General features: G+C 39.3%; 1 protein-coding gene across 12 annotated transcripts in view; it reads left to right on the top strand.

Annotated features, from left to right (window-relative positions):
• Positions 1 to 20,543, top strand: part of CDC42BPB (CDC42 binding protein kinase beta) — a 92,814-nt gene that overhangs the window by 15,688 nt on the left and 56,583 nt on the right. For all 12 annotated transcript variants that reach the window (XR_011151484.1, XM_069018327.1, XM_069018336.1 and 9 more), the window contains exon 2: positions 13,088 to 13,179. Coding sequence is in view for 11 of the 12 variants with exons in the window: in XM_069018327.1 (XP_068874428.1) it covers positions 13,088 to 13,179 (92 nt within the window). In the remaining variant the exon portion in view is untranslated. The remainder of the gene's footprint in view (positions 1 to 13,087; positions 13,180 to 20,543) is intronic.

The following is a 20,543-nucleotide window of genomic DNA, read 5'->3' as shown; positions in this document are numbered from 1 at the left end:
CAAAATGGAGCCTGAGGTACAGATGAAGATTTGAGATTGCCAGCCTACTACAAGCTTGTTCTGAATGTCCTAGTGCTTGATTTTCTATTTTGAAATCAACACACCTGTCTATATGGGCTGTAAGTGAGGAAGAAAAAAAGGAATTCTCTGCTTAAATGCATGGAAATAAATCTTAAAGCAAAAGGATCATGGATGTAGTGTTTATTAAACAAAGATGGCATGTGGATAATGTTACACTTTAAGTAAAGAGGAGTGTACAAAACGGAAGACTTGTGTTTAAAATTACAAGCTTAAAAGCAGAATGTTCTATCGGATACTGCATCTGATATAAAAACTTTCTGGGGTGGTCCTCATTTGCTATGTCTATCTTGAAAAGCTGAGGAACAAGACTTAGAGGTGAGATGTGGTATTTACGGTTTGAGTATAGCAATTGAACAGATTTTTGTTCCCTACTGGTTCTGGTTTTAAGAATATGCAAGAAAGAGGGAGCGTCTAGAACCCAGGGATCTCGGACTGCTGCTCATCATGCTGGAGTGTGCAGTAACAAGAGGTATGTTCTGGATTGGAATGGTAGTGTGGAGGATAGAAGATTCCAGGAGCCTACAAGAGGTTTGGGAATGTCTAGAAGCATGTCCCTTAAACAGCATGTCATGTGGGCTGGCAGTCTGTTGAGAGCTTTCCTAAAATCATGATCCAGAAACTGGATTTAAGAATTTCTGAAAGGTACCACGGCAAAGATGTTAGGAAGAGATGGGCTATAAGTACTAAACAAAACTGCAACTGTTCTTTGATACACAAAATACTGAGATAAGGGGAAAGAGCTTATTCAGTGTAATGTACATAAATTAGCAAAAATTTGGATAGGAAAGCATGATAAAAATACAGAATGAGGGGGAGAGAAGGAGGAAGAACTTCATCCTGCATGTACAAGAGAGAGCTGAATTTATAATGCTTGGAGACTTGGAAATGTCTCTAGGAAGAGGCATGGGGTTCTATTTTTAGATTCTTATTCTGTATGCTTTGCATATACATGTGATGTTAAAGCTCTTTAGTCATGCTCTAAATCAGTTAGATTTTAGAAATTCACTCTTAAGTGTTCTAAGATTTGCCTCCCCTGAGAAGGATTTTTGATTTGAAGGAGAGTTTAAAAATATGAACCTGTATAAACTGTCACGTGTCTAAGAGTCTAGATTATCATATATCCAAAATGTTTTGTTTCATGGGTATTCACTGTGTGTTAGAAAACCAAACCCTGCTTTAAATGGATTTTTTGTTCTTATTTAACAGCAGATATTATGGTCCTGGTCAGTTTGAAACTTCAGAATGATTAGCTGATGTTAGCAAGCTGATGGCTTAAATGGGCAATATTCTAAAACAGAATTCTGCAGGCTTCTTGGTTTATTTCAGTGGTAATTAAAATTTTTGGCTTTTTTTTTTTTTTTTTTTTTTTTTTTTTTTTTTAGCCGTGAGCACTTTAAAAAAAACTGTACTGCTAAAGATCTGTTATCATACAGTTTGACTCCCATTCTTTGAAAGCTACATCTAAGGCCAGGGGTAGGATTTTCTCAGTTTCCCAGTAGATTCTCCCCACCCCCCACTCCTGGTAGAAATTTAGACATTTCTTACCCATTTTAAATTTTAACTGTATTACATGGAAAGCCTGTGAATAGATACAGACAAATTTGGAAATACACTGAGTCAGTGTCAGACATTACGGAAAAGTTGCACAGTGAAATTAGAAGCATGTTGTCTTATCTGGGTAAAGTTTTCATCACGCCTTGGAAGGCTGAGAGATGTATTCCTCTTCCGTTTTGACTCTCTTTACATCTACTCTGAGTAAGTAATTGTCAGGAATCATCTCTCTGGAGATGTGTTTACCTTCTGAATACCCCAGACCCCAGCGATTTTTGTGTAACAGGCAGCTGGCCATGCTCCTGATGCCCTGCTTGCTCTGAGTTTTGTTGGTAGTGACTTTTAGCACTTTGAGTTAGTGAAAATAGTGCTGCTGTATGTAAATAGTGTTCCTCTTCCTTGTTGTCAGCCGGTGGTATTGGAATGAGTAGCGCAAGACAAAATAGCTTTGGCTCTAGATCCCTGGTCTAGAGAGGGAACTGAAGAAGTGAGAGTATTTTTAATAATAAAAAAACCACTCTGAGCCATCCACTATAATGTGTAGCAAATCTAAGCATGGGACTTGTTAGTATTCTCTGCAGATTTAAAGACAATGCTCCTCTTCTCTGCTTCTGAGTGTAACTTGAGCTACTGCAAAGATTCTTGTGCCTGGTTACGGTAATTGCTTGTCGCATGTCTTCGTGGCCTTTTCCTATGGCAAAAATCTGACTTTCAGTGACCTTTTAATTAGATCTCAAGCTCCAGGCAAGTTTTGAAACAGGGTGAGTAATGTCTGAGAAAATGTCCTCCTGCCCACTGCCATTTAGAAGGAAGTGGAGTGAAGAGAAAGATGTGCCACACCTGTTCTTAAAGTAGCTGTTGCTACCTGTACTATTGAAAAATAGCTCAGGGTATTTATATGTGTAGTGTTGCAGCCTTGAGCCATCAAAAAAAAAAAAAGTCAGGTGCAGTTCTGTAGCACTGTAAGCTCACCTAACTATCCCATCCCCTTTGTCTTGTATTTCCTAGTTTAAGGTGTTGATCTGGTTGGGAACTGAAGCATCAGGCAGAAGGTAATTGTCATTTGGCTGTGCTTCCTTATCCAGCTTTCCATGGAGCTCCCTGTGTGTTAGCAGCCAGGCAGGCCACCTCTGCAGGAGCTGGACGCGCTGCAGGCCAGTGCGTGGGCAGCTCATCACACCCTGTGCCACTTAACAGTGGCTTCTGAAGAAATGCTCCGCTCCTTTACCCTCCTTGCTTGTGCTGGCGTAGCAGCCTCTCCCAACCCTTCAATGATGATGATTCAGTTTGTTCAGCTACAGGGTGATAGCTGTGTTATGTGTCTTGGTAGCTTGGGGTCCTGCTGGTTTCGTGAGGAGAATCAGGTCAGTGAGGTGAGACCAGCTGGATTTGTTGGAGCTGACAGAAGGAAGAGAATGGATCTGTGGAACTGCCCCTCTGGTCACAGCGATCTGCTACAGTTGTGTCATTGAACTACTTTACTTCACTCTAAATTTATAAGCAGAGAAAAAGGATGCATCCTAAGGTGGATTTCACTCCTGTCACTGTAAGTACATTTGTGTAGGATGCCTTGGCAAGAAGAACTTACTGGAAACCTCTAAGCTGTAAAAATGAAGGAGGTGACGTGGTAAATACAGCACCAGTGTAATGTGTAAATTGTTTTGTTACATAATGCACGTATTATATTGATAGTAACTTGAGAGAAAATCTTGTCTATATTGGGGGGAAAAAAGTGCATTTACTGTAAGTGATTGAGAAAACAGCTATGCTGCTTTCTTAAGTTTTACTTCTAAGATGAAATAAAGCATGCAGTCAGGAGCTAGAGCTTTGCTCATACATTGATGATGTAAGTGGTGGCTTAATTAATGTAAGCGTGTGTATGCTTATATCAGCACAGTGTGGTCATCAGATTGGAATTGTTTTACTTCTTAGGAGGTGCAAGAGGTGCTGGGTCTGATGAAATTTAATTTCATCCTACGGTATTGAAATTTGGGTGAGCTCAAATTTGAGATTTTCTTAATCTCTACTTTGAAACCATCTGAAAAATATGATTTTTTTTCTGAACAATCGTAATTCTCAGGCTATTCTACAAAAAATTATTAACTACGCTTTTAAGATTATTCATTATGCAGTAAAATAAGTGGATTTCAGCAATATTTAGAATGCTGTTATGGAATAAAAGAAATGGAATAATTGAGATTTTAATGTTTGGAACTAGTGATTCATGTAAACCCTCTGAAACAATTTTTCCATTACTGATGTATTTCGATATGTGATTGCCATTTGCTGTGGTGTAAATGGCCTCTCCAACACCTGCAAAATCTGGCCCTGAAGTAGGAGTACAGAAAAACTGAGATACAAATAAAGCTAAATTAAACAGATACTGCATTCTGTGGTGTTTCTTACATGTTTTGATGCATGTTTTGGAAGAGCCTGTCCTTGTGTGGTGTGGGTTGACTAGAAACAGGCTCCATTGTAGCCACTTCTATGGTTGCTGCACTCCACGCCTCATGAACCTCAATTCCAAAAGCCATTTTGCCCTTCTCCAGCCTCGTCCTGGTTCCTGCATTGGGCTGGGGCTCCAGTGCTGGACCTGTATGGGGAGTCACATTGGGTGAATGGTTTGGTGGGAGGGGGTGGAATTGGATAGACAAGTTAGCTTTTGCCTGGAAATGTTTTCTGGTTTGACATACCTCATGAAGGATGATGATGATGCTGTAGGGCAGTAGAGTGGAGTGTGATGGGAAGGAACAAGGAGGAACTCCTTCAGCAGTAGGATGAATTTCCTGGATTGAAGTGCTTGTGTACCTTCCTACTCAATTGTCTCAAATGTCTGGGATGTTAGACAGTCCCAAGGAAAATCTGTAAATGGCTTGATGTACATGTGTCTTCCAGGCTGCGTATTATCATCTTGAGGAAAGTCAAAGGACTGATGATGAAGCTTATGAAGGCATTAGATATCAACAGTTATAAAAGAGCAGAAGAGTTTATTGTGAAATAGTAATCTTTTCTTTGCCTTTTTTTAGCAAGACTTAAGAGAAGGGAAAGTATCATCTTTGAAAACCTTGCGAAATTTGAGTACAAGCAAGATTCATTTGTTTTGGTCTCTGCAGAAAGTGCCAACTTGCAGACATTGTTGGACTTCTGCTCAGTATTTTAGTCAGTGAAGGTTCTAAGGCTGAAGAGGCTGATGGACCACCAGGGAATCCGTGGTTGGTACATGGTCTGATGAAAGAGCTGGGAATCTTAGGGAAAACCTCAGGAAAAGGTTAGAGAAGCATTTCAGCCTTCCCTCTCCCGAACAAATGTGTCAAGTTGGAAAGAGATATGAAAAACTGGACTACCAAGTGCAGTCAGGAGCACTGTTTCTCTAGGGGCTTTCTTCATTCTCCCATGAGAGTGGGACCAAAGTTTAATCTCAAACTGCTGTTTTTTGAAATGCCCTTATGAATACTTATAAAGGTGCAGGTTTTCTTGTCCAGTCTTTATTCCTGCTTAAAAAAGTCTGTGTCCTGACAGCGGTATCCTGAAATACTACATTTTGTGAAGCTTCACCAGGTTTGTATGCATAGTAAGTCACTTCTGGCCTTTTCAAAGTAAATGCTATTTACAGTCACATTTTTCTTCAGTGTTTAGTACTAACAGTCCCATCTTCCAAGATCAACTTCAGTATTAATAAATAAATAAGACAAACCTTGCCGGAACTGGCTCTAGAAACCAAGTTGTAATTCCCTAAATTTGGATCATTCAGTGACAGTAACATGAGTAAAATGAGAAATTGGGCAGTGAGCTTCACCCTCTGTTTGTTACAGATGTAAGCTTCCTCTCCTTGTACTTGCATCCCTTGTTGTACTAGCACATGCCATGGTCTGATGGGCATTTGGTTTTTATTTTATCTGTTATTTTTCCTTTGGTAAATGAAGGTCTTGCATGTATGAGTACAGCAAATAGTCATTTGGTGTGTTTCTTTGGATGTGTGAGCCAACACTTCCTCTCACCTGCTAGAACTCTGTTGCTGTTTAGTTCTCAAAGACACACAGTGGCCTTGGCAGGAGTTAAATTGGCAATGTAATTTGTCACTTGGACTACTGGAAACCATCTGTGTGTTCCTCAGTACTTGTCTGTACAAACCTTGAGTATCATCTTTGATGTCCTTTCATTGTAAGCATGGAAAGCAGTGAATGGGCCAGGCAGGCAGATAGCCAGCTATTAAGTGTTTGTGGTAACATTCATTAGCGAGCTGGCATATTGCTGCTGATTGAGTCCTTCTGTGTGGCACTTGCTTTTGGGGCTTGCCACACAAAAAGAATAACAGTGAGCACAGATGATGTTTCAAGGTAAATGCCTTGCTCTTCTGCTGGCAAATTTAGCAACACTAATAGGATCAACATCAGAACTACCACTCAATATTTTTCTTCAAAGCATTTCCCAATGCCATTAGCCTTTAGCTTGGTGATAAATTTTTCATGCAGTTATCGCTGATTAGTGTACAAATTCCAACTGCCACAATCAGTTCTTCTGTAACTGATAAAGCCAGTTATGGAGCAAGATGCCGAAGCTATGAACACTCAGTCTTGATTTATGCCTAAAATTAATGATGTTTTTATCCTTTCAAATGTTTGAGGAGTTTTGCATGTAGTTATCTGATCCAATTGTTATCCAAAGTCATAGTTCTGTTAAGTATCAGCAAGGTATCTGATCAGAGGCGCTCAGATACTCTTTTACATATGTCAGAAAACTTTCATAAAATGAAGCAAAATCCATAACTGGCAGCAAATGGATACCTTTGTGCAATAGTTGTTCAGAAAGCTTGAAGATTTTTTAAGCATTTATATACCAAATAAAGACTAACAACTTGATATTTAAATAATTAGTTACCACCTTCTATCTTGAAAAATCAGCCTCAAGAAGACTCAGACTTTCTTGCTATTGTGCTCATGTATATGTCTGTTTCTACTGGCATTTTAGTTCAGATTAATACTGTTAGAAGAGAACATGTTAGAGTTAGGAAATGCTGAGTACCAGCCACTGTAAACCTGGATGGCTGTGCTTGGGGAGTAATGACTCTTGACAGCTTGTGGAGCAGTGTTGTAGCAAGAGGCTGTTCTGCAAGTTCTGTAGGCACTTCGCAAGAGGTAACTGGGTTATGCTTCTGTGGTTTTAAAGGCAGTGGAGTTTGTGTCATTGTAGTGATAACCAAGAGCCTTGCACCACTGCATTGGTCCAATGGATGCTGATGAATGATGAAGAATTGGATCATTGAGCAAGAGGCAGAGTAAGTGAAGTGTATATATGTCATAGAAACAGGAGGGAGGGCATGGCAGAAGTCAAAGGCCCAGGAGAAAATGTCTCAGAGAACACAGTATGTGTCACCTTTGACTGTAAACAGCAGAACTTCAGTGAAGTTTGTCTTCCTTGAGAATTTGTATTTATCTCCTTTACTAGGCTCAGTGGAATAACGCCCTGCCCTTCCCACTGCATGACCTTCCCTTTTCTGCTGCACACTTCCTTTCTTCCCTGTTCTGTGCAGTATTGCCCCACTGTCCCTGCATGACTATGGACAGTGAGGTATGTCTGCTTTGCACATGGGTGTGTGCTGGCTGAGCAGGTGACTGCTGTATTTCTGCTGCCACCTTTCCCTTAGTGGAGGTGATACCGTGGTCGTCTCCTATTCACTGCCGGTTTTTAAATAAAACTTGTAGGAACTTGGTATCTTCCAACAGCTTCAGTGAAATTTGGTAAAGGGGATATGTAGGGTCCTTACTGGGATCAAAAGGTACTGGGTGAGAGGAGTGGCCTCAGAATGCCCAGCAATGTGATCACACATACCTTATTTCCTTAGGAAACAAGACTGAAAAAAAAAACATTCATAGAGGTAGACAGTAAGAAAAAACAGGCCAGCACAGGAAAAGGGAAGCAAGGATCTATTGGAAAAATTAAAAACTCAGTCAGCATAGGATGGAAGAATAAAAAAACTTGCATTTCTAAAATACAGAGAAAATTTCACAATCTGATACAAGAGGATTGTACTTCTTTAAAACTCAAGTGTGGGTTGTAACAGGTATTTAGCACCTTAGTAAGCAGGTTGGGGCTACCTGGGTGTGGGTATCTCCCAAGACATGTATACAAGCACTAACTTGTTAAACCTGCCAGCCTGCTGTTTTAGTAGCAATATCATAGGAACACTGTTTCTTTGAAAAGGGTGCACAAAGGACACACAACTTACTTGATTTCTAGAATGTAAGTTAAGAGGGATGGCTGAGGGAAATGGTAAAATTTGCTGCTCTTTCATGTTCTTTCTCCAAAGAAAACATCTTAAATAAAGTAGTGGACCTGCCTGGTGGGAGTATGGGTCCACAGACAGTTTTCTGTATCATTATGTTTTTCCCTGACATTAACATTTTGCAATTCACATAGTTTCCTACCACAATGTTTTGTAGAGGGGATGAGGAGATAAAGGGAGCATGGTGACAGATGAATTTCTGTCTGACCAGACAGTTTGGACATACCTTCAGGCCAGATCCACCTGAATGTTATCTTGTTATATTATGACTTAAACCCCAAATCACAGGATCAGTTCTGAACTGTGAAACTCTCTGGTGTAGTCAGTCTAGTGTATTAATAGGTTGTCCCATGGAGTCTCCATCCTTGGAAGGTTTTGAAACCTAATCAGGCAGAACCATAAATAACCTGGTCAATATTGACTGTGATTTGAGCAGGAGATTGGATTAGAGACCAACTAGTCCCTTTCAACCTGAATTGTGAGTCTGTGTATTATTTTCTTGCAGTTGTCACATTTACTTAAACTTGGGGCTGCCAATGATACAAAACATCAGATGTTCTTGAACATTTGGCTTCTTCAGCTAAGTGATTTTCTAAAATTTCTGGAAACTTGTACTGCCTGACAAAATATGGAGGAGTCCTCCATTGAGAGTCCTGGGCTAACTCCACCACTGAAGCAGCAGTCATCATAACCCAGTGGATTGTCTTTTGCCCACTGCAGTGTAAGGATGTTAGCTTTTGTGATTCCACATGGTAAATTACTGACATAAATGGAATGATCCAGAATATGAAAAGAAAGTAAAAATTTGAAACATACCTTGACTCTTCTCATTTTTAACTACATTTTAGGTGGGAAGAGTTGACCTACTATTTTTTGAGGGTGATGTTGACAATACTGCCATCCTTCCCTGATGTGCTTTCAGAAATGAGAAGAAATATGACCTACGAGGCCAGTGTGCACCCATTCCTGGGGTAGCAGTGCTGAGTGCCCAGTCTGCTGTGTCAGATCATCTCTGCTGGCATTTCCTGCAGCTTTCAGTAATTTTGAAATTGCCTCCAAGTATTTTCTATCAGGTGGCATAATACAGATTGACTGCAGTGTAGATGGCACCAGCTCTCAAACCTAAATCACAAACCTATTTACCTGTGACTGTGCTTAAATTATGTTTTCAAATTATTCAAATTGATGTTTTCTTTTTGTGTAAACAAAATATCCTAATCCCATCTATCTGTGGAAGAGGAATATATGATCAGAATAGAATTTGTATATGGAGAATTATGTCTTTCATATGTACCCTGCTATTCAATGAAGAAATAAATGCTGGCATTTCACTTTCCATTGTGAATCAAAACATCAACTGTTACTGTTTTGTATTATTTTCTTGAGAGCATACATTACTTGGCTTCTTAAAATTTTTTGTTTGGATTTAGTTTTTTTATTCCTTGTCTGGCATTACGGAAAACACCCTTCTTCCAAACAAAAATAAGTACAATAATGCAAAATCAGCTTGAGAGAAAAGGCAATGATGCATACAAAGATATTGCACATAGAGTGTCTATCCCACATTCTGATTACGTCCTCACAGTCGTGAATAAACAAACTCTTGCAATTACTCTCAGCTAATGTTACCCTGACAACAGTGTGTATATATAACAAAATTCAGTAATCACTGCCAACAAAACCCCCACTACAGCTTATGCTTCTGTTTGCCAGGATGAAATACTTTCATTAAAGATTAAATCAACTCCAGATCATAAGTTCTGTCTTCAATATTAGGATCAAAAGTAATTATTCATTCCAGTTTATGGAGATAAGTTTGCTTTGAGTTCCCTGTTTATCAAATAGTGATATGTAAAAGGAGAAGCTGTAGCTCTTTTTACCAGTTAGGTAGTGATAAATCACTTGGAATTGTTCTGGCAAGCACAGTGGACACTGATGCTTTTTGGTGCAAGTTTCTCCTCACTCAGTTTTGCCAGTTCTGTGCATGCTACTGATACGCATATTTGCAGATTGAGGAACAGCAGCCTTCTAGGACAACTGTAGGAAAGCAAATTGGAAATAGTTTTTGATTTAACTTATGAAGAGATAGAAATTGTGAAATCCAGTATTTAAATGCAGCAGGTCACATCCTGGTGTAAATAGGGTTCTACTTCAAAATGCCAATAAAGTTTATATCGGTTTAAATAAATTACTGGTCTCTTGCCTCCTCTGTGCTCTAATCTGCTCTGTAACTGCTGTTGTAGTCTCTGTGGTCATGAGATTCCGTTGACATTCAGTTTAATTTTCAAGTTATATTTACTTTTACGGCATCTTAGATACATTGAGAAAGACTTGGAATTTTTCCAGTTCAGGGGAGGTCCTGCAAAATTTAAAATTTTTCTGTACATTCAAGTGTTTGGTGCTTTCAAAGACAGAGACCACTGAAGCTACTGTGTTTCCGAACGTGAACACCTGCTAAGTACTAAAAGCAAACATTAGTGAAGTGCACAAATGGCTTGTAAAAATAGTAGCTTTCTTCTAGGAGTGAATATTTCTTTTAATTTACATATATTAAACTAGTTGATTGTATTGACTAGTACTTCAGTTGACCAATTGAGATGGAAAAAGCAGGACCAACCCAGGACTCTTGTAGATTTTAACAGAAATGGTGGTCAGGAAAATGAGGGCTGCTCATCCTTCCTTCTTCAAGGATACAATTTCTTGAAAGATAGCAGTAATGCCCTTCCCTACAGGCTCCATTTCTTCTGTTTACTGAAACTTAAGTATGTGCTCTGCTTGATACATAATATTTATTAATACTAAAATACAAAATGAATCAAATTAACTTGCTTTTATGCAACTTTATGCATTTCTAAACTGAATTTCAATTTTAGTGGTGTGAAGCTTGATACACTTCCAAGCAGGAAAATTTGTAGATGAAATAATAAAACATTTTGTCACCAGTCAACAGAAATGTAAGATAAAAGGGGGTTTTTCTGAGTGTACAAGACAGCTTGAACTTTAGTAGATTTGTCTCTTCTGGCTTTGAAAGTTGCTTTGAAAATTTACAGCAGGAGGGCTTTTTATACTTAAACCAATTATTTTTTTTGCCCAAGGAAGTTGTGGATGCTCCATCCCTGGCAGTGTTCAAGGCCAGGCTGGATAGGACTCTGAACAACCTGTTCCAGTGGAAGGTGTTGCTGCCCATGGCAGGGGGCTTGGAACTAGATGATCTTAAAGGTCCCTTCCAACCCAAATCATTCTATGATTTTCTGATTTTGACATTCTGTTTACTTAGTAGAATTTCTGCTAAAATTTGCTATTTACTTAAAACAAAAGTTATTACTGGGTTAGTGTCCTCTAGAAATAAATACTAGATTTCATTTCCCCTTGAGTTTTAATAACAGAAGCTGGTTGTTTTGCGAAATTAGTTCAATGACCAGCATTCTGTAGCAGCAAACCCATACTTAGTAAGGGAACTTTCACGTTTATTTCTTGTCTGCAGTTTCCTCAATCTGTTTTAATTTGATGGGAAGGAGGTGAGAGAACCTTGCAAAATAGTTGATAGTACCACTGCTGATGGCTGTGATATATTACTTGTACAGGTGTCTGATTGGACTGGTATAGGTCTCTAACTGGTTTGAGATGGTGGTGCTGGGGAACTTCGGTGGAGACAATTTTGAGTTTGAGGTGATAGTCTCAGTGACCTTGTGGCGAGGGAAAGTGTGGTAGGCATTTCTGCCCAGCTGAAGTAGGGAGTCTAGCAGGAAATCTAGTAGAGTCTCATTCTTTAAATTTCATACTTTGGATAGACAAGAAACTCTCAGTGAAAGGGGTATTACTTCTGGAGGAAGCCTTTTCAGTAGCACCCTCCTAAGTACAAGGAAGCAACATGGCTGTTCTTCAGTACAGCTGTTTCTTCATTATTTTAGCAGTTACGTTTTTTTGCTGAGAGGTTTTCAGGCATTCTTGGTTAGACTTCGTAATGAAATTTTCAGTCTCCAGACTTCTGTGTCTCTGTGTGGTTATAAGGTTTGGTTGGTTTGTGTTAGCATCTGAAATACACCGTCAAGGCAGTGATCCCTCTTGTAGGAATTCTGTTTGGCTTATAACTTACTAGCTTAATCATAATGTAAGGTGAGGTAAAACAGGAGTCTGGGCTGAATTACAAGTAGTAGTTCTGTGATGTTTTATTCAGTTGCAGATGGGAAAAAATACATGTGTTTGAAAACTTTGGTCTTTTTAGTCTAATAGTGTTTGTGATGAGGTGAAGAGCATCAATCTTTTTGTGCTTAGTTTGAAGAGTAAACTGCTGCTGTGCTTGTGCAAACTCATCCTTGTGCAGTTTGCTTGCACTTGGCACCACTGTTTTCCTTATTGAGCTGGTCTTCAGAGTAGAGACTTGTAATAAGCGTTCTATCTAAATAGTGATCCACATGCTGTGATATGCTAGAAATAAAGTATTCTGAATGGGATCTGGAGAGGAGAAAACTGATGGATCTGCAGGTATAGTGGGATTTATCCACCAAATATTTTGAGAAATGTGGGACCACCAGAACAAAGTAAGTTAGTTAATTGCTGGACCTCTTTTTAGATTGCAGCCCTTCAGTACTTGGTCTAATTGAGATCTGGTGAATGTTGCTTAACAGAAAAGATAGTTCAAAGTAAAAACCTTAAATTAGCCACAGATCTTGTGGGAAATGGTTTCACTGCTGTGGAGTAGAGACAGCTATCTCTTGAGATTGGCTTCTTAAAGCCTTAGCTGGTACTAGCTGAAATAATAAAAAGTAAAGCTGCACTCCACTTAAGAAGAGAATTAATCCTAGTGCCTGTAGGGTAGGACAGATTTTCCATAGGGTTTGCCAGTAATAAATGAGCTCTCCCTTTCACGTGGTCCTTCACTGATTCACAAAACCCTAAAGAAAGGAGGGGGAAAATCCTTCTGAAAGACCACTTTGCTCTGTATTCTTACTAGCAGCAAGACAGAACCATTCATGTGATTGAACTTTTAAAAAAGTGTTAATTGTTAATTAAATAGTGTAATTAGCTTTTTGTCCTTCTGTAGTTTTAATAGTTGAAAATCTGCTATTGCTCTGGGTATGCAGTGAGTATTTTTGACCTCCAGTTTATGGGTTGGCTTGTGATGTTTCTCTTTATAATTGAATTTTCTTTTTTCTTTTTTTTGTTAAACAGCAAAACCATTTACAAAATTGGTAAAGGAAATGCAACTCCACCGAGATGACTTTGAAATTATAAAAGTGATCGGAAGAGGTGCATTTGGAGAGGTAAGAGATTTTTTTACTTTCAGTTGTAGTAATAAAACTTTCATTGTTTGTGCATCTGATTTCTTGTTACAGTTGATCTTAGGACAGAAGGTTCACATAGGTATATTAAAATACTTCCAAATGTGGGATGTAGCTAGGTACCGAGTGCAAGGTCCCTTTGAAGCAGGAGATTCAGTGTCCAGGTGTGCCATTTCTGTGACTGGCTCTTTCTGACTTCAGTGTAGCCAAACAAGTGTCTCTTGGATGTGTGTATGGATGGGGTGGTCCCACCTAGCAGCTGCACAGCTGAATTTGGGATCTCTTCTCCCACTTGCCATATGTACTGCTCGGTGCTGCTCTAATTTAACACAGAGCTGGGCTGCTTCTATGGTAGGAGCGTGGAGGCTGCTCCACCCATCTGCCTGTCTCTGTAGCAATCTGGTAATGCAGAAAGACGCATTTGGCTGCCTCAAAGGCTGTTCCCTGTCATCTTTGAAGATCAAAGGCTGCTGGATCTGTTTTTTGGACAGCAAGTCAAGTCATGCTGGGATGATAGGAACGCCTTGTGTTTTGAGGACTCATCAGTCCCAGGACCCTGCACTGAAGCTTTACTTAATACGTTTGATGAAAGTCTCATCAATTACACAAGCCCGATAGGGTTGCCACTGACAAAAGCCTTCATGGGCAGCAGGCATAGGATAACTGAGACTTCTGGAGAACCTCAAAGACAACCTTCTCAGCGTTTAAGAACAGGTAAAGTCATAGATGTCAGCAAAAAAGGTTATTAACTAGAGAATTTCTAGAAGTAATAAAACCCTTATATTTCTTTCAGGAAACTTCTTTGAAGTAGTGCCACACTAAAGTGAAATGCAGAGACTGCCATTAGTGGCTCACTTCAGCCCATTAGCACCTGGTTGCAGCTTTTGCTGCCAGTGGCTAAGGATAAGCTTCCTGATGCCCATGTCCTGTTGTCTCCACAGAGGGCAGGGCTGTCTGCCGTGCTAGGCATTCCTTCCAAATGTGGTGTGCCCTAGACAGCTCAAACTCTCTTTCATATAGGGTTTGATTGTGGGACAGGGGTAGTAGCACAGGCCAACCAGAAACTCAGCTAAAGAAACACCAAGACCCTACTTGACCTGGGTTCAGAAAGCAACGAGGTTTCTATGTGCATATGCACTTGGTAATGGGTGAAGCAATGACTTCATATCCATGTGATTTTAAGCTACTTCAGAAACTGCTTTTGAGAAAAGTGGACACCTAAGACAGAAGTTAATGTTTCAAGAATATCTCTTCATCTGTACCATCATCTAGTGATGTGATGAGGTAACATGTGGTTCACACGTAATCATCATGAGCACAGCTGCTGAAGGAACTGGAGCATTTTAATAAAATGTCCAGATAAGCAATAACATCTTGCCCTGTAAGACAAAAGTTCACTTTCTAGTGGATGTTGAACTTGATGAGTGCATCATTTGTTACAAAAAAGGAAGTGTTATCTTAGAATAGTGGAAATACTACATGAAAATCAGTTATTTCACTTGAGTGATTCACTTGAGTATTATTTGAACATGAGTTTTAAAGAAAAAAGGTCACTGTAAGAAGTTTGTCAGAAAAAAGCAAAAATTGAAAAAAAATTGGTAAGTCTAAGGAAGGACTGAGAGCTACAAACTTAGTCCAGAAAGGAAGTCTAAGAAGGGAGGTTTATAAGTAGATAAAAGGCCTAAAGAATCAAGACAGTAGTAGGTACCTGTCTGCCTCTTTGTTAGGGTTTTGGTTCAAAGCAGTAGCCCAGTTTTGAAGACAATGCCCCCACGTACTGCGTAAGGATTTTACTCTGCAGGAGCTGGGTTTCTTCTGGAGGAAACTAACCAGAACTTCCATTCCAGGTGTGGACCAAATGGCCTTTTGGATTCAAGGAGTGCACAAGAATCAATCACTGGGTTTGTCTCTCCTAACAGCTTCAAAGCGTGTTTGGTCCAGGAAACCAGGCTAGATACAGTCTGAAACTGAATTCCTGAACTGCATACAATATAGATGGGAAGGCTCAGCACAGGACACTTTGATGTTGTTCTGGCCTTGCTGTGCCAAATGACTTGCTATAGTGGCTGTCACCACTGATATCTAAAGAATTTCAGATTAGTATTTTGGCAGGATTAGAAGTGGTTTCTGGATCTTTTCAGAACTAAACTTGTGAATGCTATAGCTATCAAAAATGGGAGCCCTTTATAGTGACTTGCAGATGGAGTCAGTGTTGGGAACGCCTTCCCACAGTATAATATTCAAGGAAGGCCTGTTTTCCATAGTATTTGTTCTGTTCTTTTTCAAAAGATGCTCTGCTTCATCTATGGAACTTACCAGTTGGAAATCTCAGTACAACAGCAGATGAAGTATTTATATGCACTTCAAGAGACTTTAGTTTATATTTGCGAGGGGGTTTAGGATGGTCTTCCTTAGCTGTGAATGAAAAGTCTTAAGGTGCATAAAAGATACAAATTCTAGGTGGAAACTTGTGTTAATAGTGCTTGGAGTGCCAGAATCAACAATGTGTTTGATATTCTTTTCATTTGGAAAAGCATGGAACTTCACAAAAGCAGTTCACACATTCCATCCCCTCCAGTGGAAAGGAAATTTCGCAGAAGTGAAATGAGAAAGTATCTTAATTTCATCCTTCAGTTAGAGTTGTGAGTGCTCACAGAGTTAGTGGTGTCAGTTACCTGTCAGTATCACATCTTGTTAATCTCTTACCTAGAAAAGTTTTAGTTTATAGTTGCAGCAGCTTGAAACTTTTGGTCAGTTTAAATTATACAGGAATCATTGATTTTAAGTTCACTATACTTTAATCCCTCTTGCCATGGAGTATTTTGTGCTTTTTGCTTTTGAAAGCATCCTTTGACCTTTGTGTATACCACACTGCTATAGCTGCCAGATTTTATAGGTATTATCAAATAGTAATTATGTAAAGGTTGACCTTCCATAATAAGAAAACGAAGCATAATTTCTTGAAAGGAGCTTGTGGCATCTGACTTGTATAAAACAACACTTGAGAAAACTGAATGGAGGAGCTGTGATTAATTTTTCCATAGTACTTTCATACATATATGGGAGCTATATTGGAAATTACTCGATGAGCTTAATCTGCTAAAAATACATTTTAAAAATACCTATAAACTACTTGTTTAAATGTATAAAGAAATTAATCAGAATTAAACTAAACATATTCCTATTGGAATCAAGTAGTTTAATTTGAATACTGAACAGCTAAACAAGGTAGACTTCAAAAAGGATGAAAATTGTATTCCATTCTTCTCAGTTTAGCTTCTTTGGATTTTTTGGAGAATGACAGGGACTTTATTCTTACCAAACAACTTTTGCGTAAATCAGTAGCTTTGAAGAAATATAGTTTAAACAAAATAAAAGCATGATATTAGTTATTAGTCAGGATCAGTGATCAATTTTTGCCAGTAAACAATATAATCCAAGGAAATGTGGTATTTGACCAAAGAGGATTGAGACCACATGTGAATTTATCCCTGTGAATACAACTGCAAAATCAGTATCTAAGGCGGATTGATAAAATCACCAGTATACATCTGTACTGGCATGTCAGTACCTTTTTCTTTCTTTCTCTGCAGACCAGCAGAACTCACCTTGGTGTTCTTTACACTTTTTCCAGCAATATGAGAACTAAACCCCATGCAAAAAAGCCACCTGAATGAAACTTCTTGTAGCATGGGATGTCTGAGAAAGCAAGAGGAAAAATGTTTATTAAATTCTCATTATTATGCTAGGAGAGAAACAGCCTAACTTAGAGCCTAGAGATTTCTTCCCTAGCTGCCTGGACTTCTCCTTTCACATAAAGGAAGCCAGCCACTTTGCAAGAAGTGTGAATTGAATGTCTGAATATCCCTTACACCAGCATGTAAGGCTCTGACTCAGGAAGTCATTGGCTTGAGATCATAATTTATTTTTTTCAGAAGTTTCATAGTTAGGAAGAAAAGTTTGAAATGTTATTTGAGTGCATGACAGTTAGAATAGCTTATAATTTGAAATGCTAGCTGGAAGGAGGATAAACTACTCACGGTTCTTCCTCATCACCTAGGCTGTATTCACCTGGGTATATACCCAGCTGGGTGGAGCATTTTCATGAGTGCCCCAGTGTTACTTTCAGTCTTTCCCGGGTCATACAGGCAGGTAGTTCATGTATGGAGGGACAACCTCCACAAGGGAATAAAACTAATAATAAGTGAAAAGCCCCCTGAAATAAAATCGGAAATAAAATGGTTTTCTGTTATCTTAATTCTGGTTTCTAAGAATAAAATGACTGTAGAAGTCAGTGTTTGTGGACAAGAAAAAGAGTATTCTGTGTAGCATGAAGTTTTTTGTGAACTACGCATAAAACACGCAAACTACACAACAGTGAAAATCACTTTTGCAAAACAAAAAAAAGTGAAAATACACAGTCTTTAGGAGAGAATGTAAGGAATATCAGCATAGAATGCAAAACTCTTCCAGATTTTCAGCCTTTAGAAAACCACCCCAAAACAACAAAGAAACCAAAAAGTTTGCCTGTGCCTGACTATCCCTTTCATCTAGAAACACTATGGACCGTTACTTGAAATGAAGGGATGTCCTGAGAACCTGTGCTGGTGGAATTGTGCTACCTGGGAAACTCAGGCCAGCCTGAGAAGTGTTTTCTGCGTGCTTGGTGTTTGGCTGCACATGCCAAAGGAACTGGGAGTAATTGTGCTTACAGCAGGGTGAGAGAGATAGGAAGAGGACACTATGTGTGGCAACTGCAGCTCTAAACACTTGCATGTGCTCCTTTGCAAGGTTCATCTGCCCTCAGAAATGTGCTTGTGCGTCTTTAAGGTCACACGTCCTCATTTTGTGTGAAAGACCGTGTAGGCGCACTGCTGTAGATGAGCACATTCCAGTTAAAGAGCAGTTGTTGAAGGAAGAGTGTGTCAAAATGTACCTTGTTTGAGAATTTGGATTGTATAACGTGGCTGACACCTTCTGGAAATTTGGCAGCGTGGAACTGAAGCAATTGTTTTCCTTCCCTTGTTTGTTAGCAAGGATTTCTTGAATGAGCAATGCTTACTGTGGTTCCTGCAGAAGGGTGGAACTGCTTGGTCTTGCTTAGCACAAAAATAACTAAAACTCTTAATGTGCCCCACCTAAGTATTACTGCTCTGGATGGTTTAGAAATACCTTTTCATGTAAGTGCTGTTGTGTACAGACTTGATCTGTGCAGTGTTCAGTAATAATACGTCATCTCGACTCAGGATGCTTAGTCAGAGTCTCAGCTGGGATCAACAGACAGAAAAATATGTTTCCAAAAGAAAATAATGGCTGAGAGAGAGTAAGACTGATCCATTGTGTACCACAGGTTCTGATCAGTGCTGTGGTTTCTAATGAGAGAGATACTGGTTGAGGTTGCAGTGAGAAGTGAACATGTGAAACCGAAGCTTCCTGCGGTCGGTCGTGCTTGGCAGTGAGAGGCAGAGCTCTTTGTGCCCTTTCCACCTTGTAATCACAGCTGTAGGGTACTGAGTTCAGTGTTTTGATGTACTTCTAGAAATTAACCTGAGGCACAGCGAGCCTATGGGCTGCAATTAAGGCTTTCTCACCAGTTCAGGAGCTTTGGTGGTTGGTGTTAGGCGCCCAGCAGGGACTGTATCTTCCTACATTGTAGATTAACAGAATTCCAAAATATTGCACACCACATATGACACTTTTCATTCAACTATTCAAAGAGTCAAAGCATTCAGAATACAATGCAGAAGAATTTTTTTAGTTTTGCTTTTCTTCAGTATGCTCTTCATGAAAAAATAAAATTAAATCAAAGCAAGCTATTTTCTGCTGTGGAAATGGATGAAGAAAGAAGCTGCTTTGTTTTGAAAATGCTTCAGATGAGCTGGTTGCTATCTCAGTCCTCCCCAGCTCCGTGTGTTTATGTGGCAGCAGCAAGTAACTATGGAGACACGCAGGTTGCAAGGAGCTGGAGAGACACAGTTCATTGTGGTGCTGCTGTGAGAGCAGCCATTTGTCTCTTCAAACCACCCCCCCTCCACCCTAGTCCTGACGAACAGCTTAGGTGCTATTTGAGGCCTTTATTCTTCTTCTGCAGAATCTTTCTAGCTGGTGCTTGTAAGGGATTTCTTATTTGCACAACATGAAGATATATACTGCATGCTCAAAAACCTGATACTGCTTTGTAAATCTGCACCATGGCATATGAACTCTATCAAACTGGCTTTTAAATTTAAATGTAAAATAGACATGAAAAAACTGATAGAGCAGCCCAGACCAGTTTTTCCTCAAAGATGTAATATTAAAACTATCAACTAATGAGCTCTATAGCAAAGACTTTTCCTATCCGAGAGTACCAGGAGGATAAAGTAGATCCTGCAGTGTTTTTGCAGTAGCTGGTGTGCAAGGTATCAATAGCATGAGGCAGAAATAGTAAGAATAAAAGTGGCATAAAAAAGCTTTAAGCAAAGGAAATTAATGTAATATTCAATTATGAATCTGGTAATAAGACATTATGGGTAAATTGTTTACATCTGAAATGACATTTTGTCTCTTTTCCCAGTTGAAAGGCTTGACTAAAATCTCTCCTCAAATGTCTAAAGCCTTTCCAAGTTCCTGTAAAAGGTTAATTCATGGTATTTTACACTCTTTTATCCATGCTATTTTATTGTCTGTTAAACTAAGGAGATCTTTTATCATCCACATTTATTGATGCCCTTCCTTCCAATTTTATTTTTAGATAGAACCATAGAATGGTTTTGGTTGGAAGGGACTTAAAGGATTTTTTTCGTTCCAACCTCACTGCCATGGGCAGGGACACCTTTCACTAGACCAGGTTGGTCAGAACCCCATCCGCCCTGGCCTTGAATAATAACAATAATATATGTTTTTTTTTTTTTTCTTTTTTTAGCAAGTAAGGCCTTTTCTATTCCCACAGTAGCATGAGAGGCCCTTTAGTTCCTTGATCACCTTAATCGTCCTCTTTCACACCTGCTCCAGGTGAAGTTTATTTTTCTGAGGTGTGGCTGTGTGTGGAGTTTCCAGTGAGTTTGTATTGCAAGGCAGTAATGTTTACCCATCCCCAGCGGTGTGTATCTGCCTGTGAATTCCAGACTCGAGTTTCCCTTTTTTCTTAACTACCTGCCATTATGAGCTGTTTGCACAAGTATTATCACCTGTATGGCTGTGTTCCTCTTCTTTTTGGCTGAGAACATTTTGCAGTTTCACCTTTTTAATTTAAGTCCAGTCCGTGAGAGTAAGTTTCACCTGAAAGTTTAAGGTGCCATGAGCATGAATAGTGTCCTAGTGAGCTTTTTTTGTCTTTGCTTTAAAATTAATGCCAGCATGATTTC

This window comes from Aphelocoma coerulescens, chromosome 5, assembly GCF_041296385.1.
Source record: "Aphelocoma coerulescens isolate FSJ_1873_10779 chromosome 5, UR_Acoe_1.0, whole genome shotgun sequence".
Lineage (NCBI taxonomy): Eukaryota > Metazoa > Chordata > Aves > Passeriformes > Corvidae > Aphelocoma > Aphelocoma coerulescens.
This window is presented reverse-complemented; position numbering and strand designations above follow the sequence as displayed.